The sequence below is a fragment of the Anabrus simplex genome, chromosome 7, assembly GCF_040414725.1.
Source record: "Anabrus simplex isolate iqAnaSimp1 chromosome 7, ASM4041472v1, whole genome shotgun sequence".
NCBI classification, from domain to species: Eukaryota; Metazoa; Arthropoda; class Insecta; order Orthoptera; family Tettigoniidae; genus Anabrus; species Anabrus simplex.
Genome location: NC_090271.1, coordinates 174,871,110 through 174,884,617, shown reverse-complemented (window position 1 = coordinate 174,884,617; position 13,508 = coordinate 174,871,110). Strand labels below are relative to the sequence as shown.

Here is a 13,508-nt window from a genome sequence, read left to right as displayed (position 1 = left end):
TACAATCATTTTATTGATTCTTACAAAACATATTGATTGGCTGAAATGTTTTGAATTTCTTTAATAAAATAGTGTATTTTGGGGGTTAGCTTGTGCATAGAGTTCTGTTTTACTTCTTTCTTTTTTTTTGCATGTACCGTTGTGTGATTTTATACTCCTTCATTTAATATTTTTGAACTTACTGTATTGATGAAGATGATTGCTGAAATAACAGAAGATACACCCCACGAGTCTCTAAGTACTTCTGCAGTATTGTACTATTGCAAACGTAAAATTCTGCATCCATATCTGCGGTTGTTGAGTGTTATGGGCTTACGATCGTCAACACAAGACATCCCTGGTTCACGACGATGTATGACCATATTGAGTTATGTTTATTTGGTGGAAGTTACCTTCTTACTGTGTGCTGGCTATGTGCTCCAGAGTTTGTCATGCTTCAGGTAAGGAAAATACACTTTAGTATAATTAAAGGACATAACAAAGACAATATTCATTGAGAGTAGGTGCTTTTTAATTTCAGGTCCTGTAAAATATATTTTAGAAAATTATGTTGGTTACACTGAGATAGGTTTTTCAAAGCTGAATGTGGCATGGCATGTTATTTTTCTGTCTTCAAGTCCTTGTTAGACTGACTTCAGTTTAAGAGTAGAAAATCAAAGAGAATTGTTTTCATTATATATATATATATATATATATATATAATAAGAGTTTTATATATATATTTCCATAATTTCTGTCTATCTGTCTGTAAGTATGTACACGCATCACAAGAAAACGGCTGAAGAGAATGTAATGAAAATTGGTATGTAAAGTCAGAGAATGAGCCACTACAATCTAGGCTGTAAATTATTTTATTCACACTAGGCAAAATGGTAGTTTAGGGGAAGGCCTAAAATTTAATTCTGAAATATTTATGTTATTAGTGGTCCTATCGATAAATATTGCATAACTAAAGTTATATAGAATTAAATTACTGATCATTTATGTCTTATACATTTTTACCATACCGGCTATGATAACAGAGATATTCATGAATTTGTATTTTTGTTGCTAAGTCCATATCAACGCCGAGGCACGAGAAAATGGGTAAACAGAATTTAATCAAAATCGGTATATAGAGTCAGGGAATAAGAAACTACAGTCTAATCTATAAACAATTTTATTCACCCTGGATGAAATGGTAGTTTAGAGGAAGGTGCCTAAAATTTAATTCTTAAATACCTACGTTTGGTCCTATCGAAAGGTACTACATAACAGAATTTGTACAGAATACAATTTTCGATCATTTGTGTTTTATACAGTTTTACCGTACCGACTATGATAAAAGTGGTACTTGAGAGTCGAAAGAAAACTAAATGTGAAGGTCTACAATATTGAAAGCTCATAAAATTGATCAACAATAACATTACGTTGACCATTGTTTGTTGTGATGTTCTTTGTCTCTTACGCTGCCACTCACCTCCAATAGTTGGGATTACTGCTGCGTACTGAGTATAACAGCCTGCCTGAATATTGGTGGGAAATTGCAGGGGAGTTAGATAATTTTCTTCTCTAGCATACCATTCCTCTGGTTCATACATTTTCTAATAATGTTGGTACGTAACACGCTGATTCATCATAGTATTCCAGCTATTCGATCTCTACTCAGACATGCTGATTGGATTGATCAGCGTGTACAATTAATGGAGTAATGGCAGTGGCTCACTTATGACCTGGTCTAAAATTACAATTTTGGCCTATTCCAAATTATAGCACAACAATTCATGAAATAACTTAAAATTCAACCCTGAAATGAGCCGTTTATTAAGAAAATCTACTTCCTATTCACTTTTATTAAATTTACATTCATTTTATTCCAAATTCGCAGCCAAGAGGGGAGTTTTTCTCTGGCTTGGAGGGAAAATTTGCCTCCAAGTCAGATAGATTTTCCCCCATCAGCGTAGTGAATTGAGATTTTCCAACTCAACGGGTACTCCTAGGAAACAGAGAGTAAAAGAGCATAGTTTTTGCCCTGGGACTCTCCACACCTAAAATAATAGTGTGTTCATGACTCACGGCTGTCTGCGGGCTGGTCATTCCAGCTCTGGAACTTTGGACTGTTAGATTGGCAGCGTACTACTGTTCATTAAAAGTGAGAAAATGTGTGATTTTTCATTTGATTTAGTATTTCATATGATTGCATTGCTTTAAATCACGACATTCCTACTAGCATCATTGTAATGACCTATGTGTTAATTTCAGTTGGGAAAACCACTAAGGCAGTCTTTCTGAGGGTGTAGAAAGGCAAGTGGAGAGTGAGAGTCTGCCATTACAATGAGAATTCCCCAACTTGATTGTGATTTATGGTAGGCAAGAGGGCCTACCATTACTCTAAAAATTCCCTAACCCAGTCTTCACATTAAAAAAGACATTTGGTGACTTTCCCATCGCGTTTCTAGGGTAACGTTAAGAGCTATGCAATTTATTACAATTTTACTCAGAACGTGTACACTACCTAACCTAGAATTCTGTATGCAATGTAGAATTCCGTAGCAAAGCACGTGTACATCAGCTAGTTAAATAATATATTTAAACAAGAAATCTTTTTTATGGAAACTAGCTGATGTACCCATGCTTGTCAATTTATTTCCTATAAGATCAGGTGTGTTCAACAGTACAAGTACCTTGGTTGTAATCTGAATGAACAATGGGAGCTCAGCCATGAAATCAAGGCAAGAATTGAGTATGCACGAAGCACTTTCATTAAGATAAAGTAGCTCTTCAACAATCTCAATCTAGATGTATGGTGATGAGTGGTCAGAGGCAATGTATTTCCCATACTATTGTATGAAATGGAAGGATGGACTCTAACTCAGACTTTGTGCAAGAAGCTGGAAGCCTTCAAACTGTGACTCTATTGGCAGATGTTACGTATCTCATGGACTGAAAGAGTAAGGAATACTAAGGTGATATGAAGACTAAACAAGTAGACTGAAGTGCTCCTTTCCATCAAGAAGTAGAAACTTGAATATTTCAGACACATGATACGGAAGTTAAGTACAGGATCCTACATTTGGTGATGCAGGGGAAGATCTCAAGACAGTGGAGACTTGGCAAAAGAAGAACCTCCTGGCTGAAGAATCTGGGGGACTGGTTTGAGATATATTATTATTATTATTATTATTATTATTATTATTATTATTATTATTATTATTATTATTATTATTATTATTATTATTATTATTATTATTATTATTATTATTATTTGCTTTACGTCCCACTAACTACTTTTTAAGGAGGGGAGTTATTTGAGACATTCACGACTCCTTATCATACCCCCATGATGATGTGGTCTAAAATAATAAATCATCTTCATCATGGTTTCAGGTAAAAAGTGTCAAAGCACAGGTACAACTCTTTTAAGGGCCAGGGCACTGTTAGGCTTGGACAAGGTCGATTTCAGTGATATATGGCTGAATGATCAGTCAACATAGTCTATGTCCATTTCCATAGTGTAACAGTTAGCACTATTAGCTATTATCTCAGGGGCCCAGGTTTGATTCCCGGTATTCATCAGCAGTCCATCCTTCCCAGTCATGGCACCACTCCAAATGCAGCCATTTGTATTGTGTTGTGTTGTGTTGTGTTGTGTTCTGGTGTTAATGGCAGCCTAAACATTGGACGGCAATTCCCTAGTCCAGCTGCTGCTAGTCTCTGATGAATGTGCGGAATGACATAGAATGTTGCAGGGAGTCCATTATTTGTTCTCGGATGTCAGGTGCAGTTATGAAGGGGTTACGATGTGTTTGTTGCACAATATGGTGATCCTCCTTTGTAGTGGTCAGACATGGTTGAGCAGGACCTTGACGATGAGTATGCCTGTCCTCTCATTCCCATGAGTCCAATATTGGGCCACTTTCACATTCGAATGGCCCACAAATCTGGATATTGCACGATTCAAGCAGCCGGCCAAATGGAGACCCACAATGATGTACCTTTCAAACTCTGTCAGGTGCTGATAATGCTGTCTCATACGAGTACGCAACATCTGCGTGGCCTGCACAGTGATCATTCAACAACTGACGATGTTCATGCCTCTTATATAACCTACCATGTCTGGTAACAACACTAAACACGAACAACACTAATGCACTCTGGTGGCCATTCTTCCATTGCAGAGAATTGCAACTCTAATCATTTACATGCCTGCCAGTGGTGTGTACGCGTACAAAGTTACATTGACATTCGACACTTCCTTCTGGGTGCTTCAGTTTTTTTGTCAGGCAGTGTATATATCATTAATGAATATAAAAATATCATAGAACATAAAAAATGAATATAACATTAACCTAAAATCAATTTACATCACTTACATATGTATTACAATTGATGTCTGATTTATAACAATTACTAAATACATGTTACAGTATTATCAATTATGACTTAAATAATTTAATATCTTTTTATTTTTAGTAAGGGTCAGGTTTTGGTTTCCTTACTGTAGCATCTTGCTGTGAGAGCATACACAAAATAATAATATTAATAATTAAATTAATTAGGAAAATATCAGTGTAGCGATAGCTTCACATTTAGGCTGGGAAATGAGATGGTTAACTAGCAAAAATATGCAAAATCAAACCATACACAAGGTAAACATAACTTACAGGTCTAACAAATGAGGTGAAAGGAGCCCTGTTGAGGTCTGTGGGAAAGTATGACGTTATGGGGAGGAAAAGGTTCTTGATAATCATCCTCAAACTGTTAATTATTAACAAAATGAAAATGTTTACAAAATCAAAACAAAACAGACAAATGACAACAGTAAACTATTAAACCTTAAAAGAAAAGTGGCCAGCTAAACAATGTAAGAAAAACCTTAAGTATCCTAAACCAAAATATATATTAACCTACAATAGAATACAACAGCTGTTCAGGTAGTATAGGCAAACTTAAAGAAGGTTAAATTTACATAGGCAGAAAATTAAGGAAATAGAAATGTTAATAAACATGAGATACCTTATAAGAAACCTTTAAATAAGAAAATAAAATGTCAACGGACAAAATTGGTGAAAGTGGGAATCTAGAGGGAACTCCGACACACAAAATTTAAATCATGGAAAGTTACGTTAAATGAGAAAATGCTGAAAAAACCAGAATGAATTAAATAAAATCAAACACAATAGATTTAGCACTTATCAAGAGAGACCGGGGACCCATGGCGGGACAGAATCAAAATCCAAAATAATAGCTTAAATTACTGATATCTCCTGATAAAATACAACCTAAAACAATAAAGGTTATAAAATATATCAAAGATTGAACCACTCAAAAAATGCATTCACCTGCTGAAGTGATCTGAATTCAAGGACGCGGACAGTAGACTCAGCTCTCATGAGGAGCCAGAAACAGGAAATTGTGCAATCACAAGTAGCCAGTAGGAACACTATATTTTCCTGAATTCCCATTTTCGCCAATTGGAAAGGTCATTATTCTGACCAATTGCAATTCACTACCTTATATGGCCAGTTTCTAAACTGCTGATGTAATTAGAATTACATCACGTATTTCCTCCACGTGCTAGTACATACTGCCCCAAAAGTTATGTACTGCACGCATTTTACCAAAAATACAATATTACAAATTTTCTTACATCGTTAATAGTTCATATAATTTTCTTCAAGTTACATTAAAAAATAATTTCTTCTTCAGAATCCATTTTCTTCACAGGTCTAAATATTGATAATTTTAAATATTACACACAATTGATTTTTTTAAGCAGATCAAAATGATGATGAATTTTGTCCTTAATGTCTTTTTCTTGATGATGCAGAGGTCACATCTTCCCCCCCTTTAAACTCAAGCTGTGCTTGAAACAAATACATTTTTCACACAGTTCTACAGTCACTTTACTGGCAGTCATTGTTATCTTCCATTGAATATCCAAAAAAAATATATCAAATGTCACTACATTAAAGGTTCTTCATTAATACAACATAGCAAAATACAACCCTGTGAAAAAATATTTACTATCCTCAACTTTTATGTCCATTGAAAAGTAACTCTTTACTTCCACAATCTGTGAGTAATGCAGATCCCATTCACTTTCTGTAAAAAGGCATCCACTACCTCCTTTGTGACAAAGTTTGAAATGAGTAGATATTGCATTAGTTTTCACTCTAGTTACACGATCAAAGTCACCTCGCTTGACCACTGGTTATCGCTGAACATGTGGCTGCCGACACGGCTGTTTGCCACCAGCCTCCATACAAGTTCATTCCAAACATGGTCACCAGGTAAGTAGTAGCGCAGCCCATCCATTTCTTGAACCAATGGGTATCCGGCAGCAAAATGGAGCGCAGTCTAGGAAGACTGCTGCCATCTGGGCATCAGGCCACTGGGTTGCGGTGACGGACGATAGTGCACAAGACATACAGCGTACCCCTCAACTAGGCACGTCAAGTTGCCGTCAGGTAGAAACAGAGATTGCAGCCCCTGCAACATAAATCCACACGCAGCAGACAGAGGAATACTAGAGCCAAAACCACCTCGAAGCTTCGAGCCACCCAACCGGTGTCTCAACGACCTCCATAGGGAGATCCCTTCCCATAGACCTCGGGATACCCCAGCCCCCCTGGCAAGCGCTATTTCAAAATTTCAAGAGAAAGAAAGCAACCAAAGCAAATAATTTTTTTTTTCGAAGTTTACCCTAGACCCACATTTTACAGGAAGAAACCAAGATTTTACACAACCCAAAATTCAAATAAAGGAAATTTACCAGGAAAATAAATTTTAGAAACATATGTTACTGAGGATACAGCATGTCACATTACAATTCACCCAATTCCATCACACACAATTCACAATCCACCTTCTCAAGCACTACAGGTATGACAGGTCAGCATGAAAGAGAAAACATCCTCCAAGTAATAAATGACCCAAACTAGACCTTCATTGACTGAAGTACTACACACACACAACTTTACCATTAGCGCACATAATATACTACCCACATCCTCTCTAAAATGTTACATTAAATTAAATGACTATGTGTATTCTTAATTATCCAACATTAAAAAAACGTAAAAAAAAATAAATGGGAGGTGAAATTTAGAATGTTACAAGGAAATTCAAAACAGGGAAAAAATTACTTTATTACATTAGCTTGCAACGTTATGCCAGTATTCAATTAAATGAGGTTAGTAAGTCACTATTCATTTACCATGCCATGTACTCGTTACTTTAAAATTTTAACACTGATAAAACTCACATTATGTATCGTGTCATATCAACCAAACTAAAACTCAATTAAGGCCAAAAATACAGAATTGAAGATCACATTAACTTTATCGATAAACAGAGAGTATATTCCAATGAAAAATAAAAGCAGTTTAAGAATGTGCATACAGAAATCCAACTCACTGATATAAGAAATAAAAAGGCACAAATACAACCTTCTCCGGTATTCGGGAGATAGTAGGTTCGAATCCCACTGTCGGCAGCCCTGAAAATGGTTTTCCGTGGTACCTTAATGAAGGCCATGGCCACTTCCTTCCCACTCCTAGCCCTTTCCTGTCCCATCGTCGCCATAAGACCTATCTGTGTCGGTGCGACGTAAAGCAACTAGCAAAAAAAAAAAAAAAAATAAATAAAATAGAACCTTCATACCAGGGAATATCAGATAATAGCATGACACACCAAAACTATCCAGCCTATCTGTCCTCCAACACACGACACTACAAGAACACAATACTACTGATTCCATTGTACGACATTACAAGAACACAATACACACAAACACACCTGTATGATGACTCATACATTAAGCAGTACCTGCAAAAGAAATAAAAAGGGCAGAACAGGACCCCAAGTACTCTTGAATCCATCGTACAACAGTGAGACTCTTAGAACCAATACCGTACTCCCAGGAGAGGAATGGCATCTCAGCACCTTAAGTCCTAAGTCTCAGTAGCTATATGCCTTCCCAAGGCACTGAAGATAAACACAAATGACATCCGTATTTACAACTTTCAAATATGGATGGACAGACACAAGGCACATTACAGAAATTTTGAAAATATTACTCAATAAAAAACATGCAACCAGATACGAACAAAAATAAACCTTTACCAAATCCTAACACCTGCAAAATTCTACTACAAATCCCTATGACAAATTTAGAATAGCTGAAAAACAAATCTCGATGACGTGCGAAGCAACAACAGATTGAACCAAAATTAATAGCTCAGAATACTGATACCAAAATATACATTTGAAGAAAATCATCCTAGTAATAATTTACAATAACAATGGACATTATTCTCCATCTAGTCACCTAATACTGGGCCAAAGATTACAGAAGAATCTCATATTAGATGCACATCAGATTTCAAAAATATCATGAGCACAAGTTCAGATCCGTAAACCATCAAAAATTACCATAATGGCCTCAACTGAAGCTGGTCTATAAATATGGTGAGCATGTTTCACCCTATTTTTTTTTTTTTTTTTTTTTTTTTTTTTTTTGCTAGGGGCTTTACGTCGCACCGACACAGATAGGTCTTATGGCGACGATGGGATGGGAAAGGCCTAGGAGTTGGAAGGAAGCGGCCGTGGCCTTAATTAAGGTACAGCCCCAGCATTTGCCTGGTGTGAAAATGGGAAACCACGGAAAACCATTTTCAGGGCTGCCGATAGTGGGATTCGAACCTACTATCTCCCGGATGCAAGCTCACAGCCGCGCGCCCCTAACCGCACGGCCAACTCGCCCGGTGTTTCACCCTATTAGACTATCCCAGTCCTCACAGAACCCTCACTAGCAAGTATAGGAATACACGGGTAAATAAATATATGTGACAAGGAAACAGACACTTACACAACGGAAGCACTCAACAGAAGAACTAGGAACATTTTCAAACAGATTAAGAGAACCTATAATCTCTAATCTGATTGTATAATTTAGTAACTGGCTGGGAACCCCCCCAAATAGTCCCATATCCACTTGGAAATGAACCCAGGTACAGTAGAAGACCGAACACAACAAAACACATATCCATGACCAGAAATTTACAATATACACTGACTGACAGAGCAAATGCAACACCAAGAAGGAGTGGTCAGAACTTTATGCCAATTGCAGGGTAGACTGACGTCACTGAGGTATGCTCATGATGTGAAATGCGCTGCTGTGCTGCGCACGTAGTGAACGATAAATGGGACACGGCGTTGGCGAATGGCCCACTTTGTACCGTGATTTCTCAGCCGACAGTCATTGTAGAACGTGTTGTCGTGTGCCACAGGACACGTGTATAGCTAAGAATGCCAGGCCGCCGTCAACGGAGGCATTTCCAGCAGACAGACGACTTTACGAAGGGTATGGTGATCGGGCTGAGAAGGGCAGGTTGGTCGCTTCGTCAAATCGCAGCCGATACCCGTAGGGATGTGTCCACGGTGCAGTGCCTGTGGCAAAGATGGTTGGTGCAGGGACATGTGGCACGTGCGAGGGGTCCAGGTGCAGCCCGAGTGACGTCAGCACGCGAGGATCGGCGCATCCGCCGCCAAGCGGTGGCAGCCCCGCACGCCACGTCAACCGCCATTCTTCAGCATGTGCAAGACACCCTGGCTGTTCCAATATCGCCCAGAACAATTTCCCGTCGATTGGTTGAAGGAGGCCTGCACTCCGGCGTCCGCTCAGAAGACTACCATTGACTCCACAGCATAGACGTGCACGCCTGGCTAGAGCGACTTGGATGAGGGAATGGCGGAACGTCGTGTTCTCCGATGAGTCACGCTTCTGTTCTGTCAGTGATAGTCACCGCAGACGAGTGGAGAAAGGTCAAATCCGGCAGTAACTGTGGAGCGCCCTACCGCTAGACAACGCGGCATCATGGTTTGGGGTGCTATTGCGTATGATTCCACGTCACCTCTAGTGCGTATTCAAGGCACGTTAAATGCCCACCGCTACGTGCAGCATGTGCTGCGGCCGGTGGCACTCCCGTACCTTCAGGGGCTGCCCAATGCTCTGTTTCAGCAGGATAATGCCCGCCCACACACTGCTCGCATCTCTCAACAGTCTCTACGAGGTGTACAGATGCTTCCGTGGCCAGCGTACTCTCCGGATCTCTCACCAATCGAACACGTGTGGGACTCTGCCCCAGCCTCGTACGGACGACCAACTGTGGCAAATGGTTGACAGAGAATGTAGAACCATCCCTCAGGACACCATCCGCACTCTTATTGACTCTGTACCTCGACGTGTTTCTGCGTGCATCGCCGCTCGCGGTGGTCCTACATCCTACTGAGTCGATGCCGTGCGCATTGTGTAACCTGCATATCGGTTTGAAATAAACATCAATTATTCATCCGTGCCGTCTCTGTTTTTTCCCCAACTTTCATCCCTTTCGAACCACTCCTTCTTGGTGTTGCATTTGCTCTGTCAGTCAGTGTATACTGAGCCAGAATACGACATAACAGGTAATTTTAAAAGATCACACATGAGGAATAATACCAAAGAAAACACAGCAGGCGACAAGATATAAATTTTGAAAATAATTAGCCGAAACACCAAATTTATTAAACAGAATAAACACTCTAAAAAGATCGACAAAAAATTACGAACATTAACTTAAAAATTTTGTTGCTGAAAATTTATGAAAAAATGTTTCAAAAGAATCTAACGAGACTCCAAGCTAAAAATTAACCAGAACATGATGATAGGTACGACAATCAACAGTACAGTTTACGTCATCTGGAAGAAGAAGAAAAAGATTGTGACACAAGTAACTTTTAAAGATGTAAAATGTGCACACAAACTCAAGGTGGGTCAAGTAATCAGCTGTCTCCAACTGATAAATACATCAACTGTTTAAAAACTGAGCTCGATAGCTGCAGTCACTTAAATGCAGCCAGTATCCAGTATTTGGGAGATAGTAGGTTCAAACCCCACTGTCGGCAGCCCTGAAGATGGTTTTCCGTGGTTTCCCATTTTCACACCAGGCAAATGCTGGGGCTGTACCTTAATTAAGGCCACGGCCGCTTCCTTCCCATTCCTAGCCCATTCCTGTCCACCTATCTGTGTCGGTGCAATGTAAAGATAAGGAAAGTCACACAAGGAGTACAGCACTTGGCATAATTTCATGACTTACCAGTAGTTCAAAACAACAGGTGATCACACAGATGTTATGATCAGAACATGGATCGAAGAAACTAAGTTAATGAACACACATTGAAATTTATAATCAAAGACTTAAATCAAAATTACATCACATGCAATGTGATAATATAATTTTACCCAAAAAACATGTGGTCAGCAGAAGGCTTGCCACAAAGAAAACTTAATGGAAATTGACAATGAAACAGAAAACTGAGGTCAACCCAGCTGAGTGGCCGCACATGTTAATACGCTACGGCTATGGAGCAAAGCTCTACATTCGGGAGGCAAGTGGATTTGAACCCATTGGTTGTCCTGAGAATGGTTTTTTGTGGTTTGCCATTTTCAATTCCAGGCAAATGTTGAGAGAGTTTGTTTTCATAGGCCACAGCTGATTCCTTTAACCTCCTTACCCAGTTCAATTCACTTTCATTCATTTCATATTCATTTGCTTCTCAAGCGAGGTTGGCAACAGGAAGGGCATCTGGCCGTAAAATCATGCCATACAATTTTCATTTCACCTCATCCCCTGACCCTATATCAGGAAACAGGTTGAAAAGTAGACATACAGTACTGAGGTGTGCTGATTTTATTCATGAATTTCTAGAGACAATCCAAGCTGTAACATGTTATAAAGTTTTTGCCTGTGTATCTGTAATAGGAAAAGATTACAAAACTGTAAAAATAAAAAATAAAAAATGTTGGAAAGAAAATCATTCACAGTAAGACGAAAAATTTTATCTGCTATAATAGAACTCACAAAAAGGGTAAATAAAGAAGGATCAATTATATTGCAGACAGTGCAAAAGAGAGCAGATCAAGCAACAGAAATATCACACAGTAGTAATATGGAAGTTGGACAAACATAGCAACTTTATGTAACTGCACACATCTAATTCCAACCATGCAGATGATCAGTACCAGTACTGGGTTCTGAAAATTAAGAGACCTCTCCCTCCAGTACCCTTTGCCATCTTAACTATAACTGGCAGCTCTCTCTTCAACAACCAAACATAACAGATTTTTCATAAATAATTGAACTTTTGTTGTTATTGTTGTTGTTGGTTTCACATCACACCAGTTCAGACAGGTTTTGTGGTGACGATGGGATACGATAGGACTAGGACTAAATTAAGATGCAGCCCCACCATTTGCCTAACATGAAAATGGGAAACCACAGAAAGCCATCTTCAGCAGTGCCGACAGTGGGGTTCAGACTAACAATCTCCTGAATGTAAGTTAACAGTTTCTTGGCCTGAACTGTGCAAATAATTGGTAACTGAACTGATTGGGAATTTAGTTATTTATCATACGGCTTTTAGTGCCGGGAGTGTCCAAGGACATGTTTGACTCGCCTGGTGTAGGTCTTTCTATTTGACGCCCGTAGGTGAACTGTGCGTCTGGATGTGGGATGATGATGCCATGGAGAGGTTTGGAATTTTATCCACGCTTTTTGCATGCAATCTAATGATTAGAAATTTTTGACCACCACCTTCCCTACCCTGCTCGCCAACATTCTAATAATGAAATTTTTTCCGACCAATGGTATTCGAACCAGCTAACTGCGATGTTAGACCATATAGACTGCAACACCTTAATGATCATGGCTACCAGGTGGACTTGATTGGGAATTGAAGTTAAGCTGCTGACATACAAGTAGTAGCACTATTTCAGCCTGCAGTCCATGATGTGATATTGCCAAATTATGCTGTAGAAATTGTGTGGGCAGGAGTGCATCAGTAGCATTTTAATCCTTACTTATGTTGAGGATTATGTTGGTAATTTATAATCACAAATTTTTAGTTTTCCTGTATTTTAGGGTAACTGACTTACAACATACAGCTTTTAGACAGTACAAGGTAGCTTCGAAAATGAGGTGACAAGAGCTTTCATGGAGATTATTTTATAAACAAACACAGTACACTAGAGTCCTGTTAATCCAAACCCCGTTAATCTGAACTGAATATTCAATGTTTTAAAAGAATCTCCTTATTAAAATGAAAGAACATATTATAGAATGAAGTTTTACTTGCATTTTATCAGTCATATTTTACTAGAATATCTTACCAGGCGAGTTATCCGTGCGCGTAGAGGCGCACAGCTGTGAGCTTGCATCCGGGAGATAGTAGGTTCGAATCCCACTATCGGCAGCCCTGAAAATGGTTTTCCGTGGTTTCCCATTTTCACACCAGGCAAATGCTGGGGCTGTACCTTAATTAAGGCCACGGCCGCTTCCTTCCAACTCCTAGGCCTTTCCTATCCCATCGTCACCATAAGACCTATCTGTGTCGGTGCGACGTAAAGCCACTAGCAAAAAAAAGAATATCTTAATGTAAACATAATTACACATCATAAACCATCAATCACTGGTTGTTTATCTTTA

At 38.9% G+C, this 13,508-nt stretch overlaps 1 protein-coding gene across 4 annotated transcripts in view; it reads left to right on the top strand.

The window, feature by feature from the left end:
• The window catches only part of GrlHz (Gustatory receptor-like Holozoa), a 227,476-nt gene that overhangs the window by 35,222 nt on the left and 178,746 nt on the right, over positions 1 to 13,508 (top strand). For all 4 annotated transcript variants that reach the window (XM_067151469.2, XM_068228642.1, XM_067151468.2 and 1 more), the window contains exon 2: positions 196 to 440. In XM_067151469.2, coding sequence (XP_067007570.1) covers positions 196 to 440 — 245 coding nt within the window. The remainder of the gene's footprint in view (positions 1 to 195; positions 441 to 13,508) is intronic.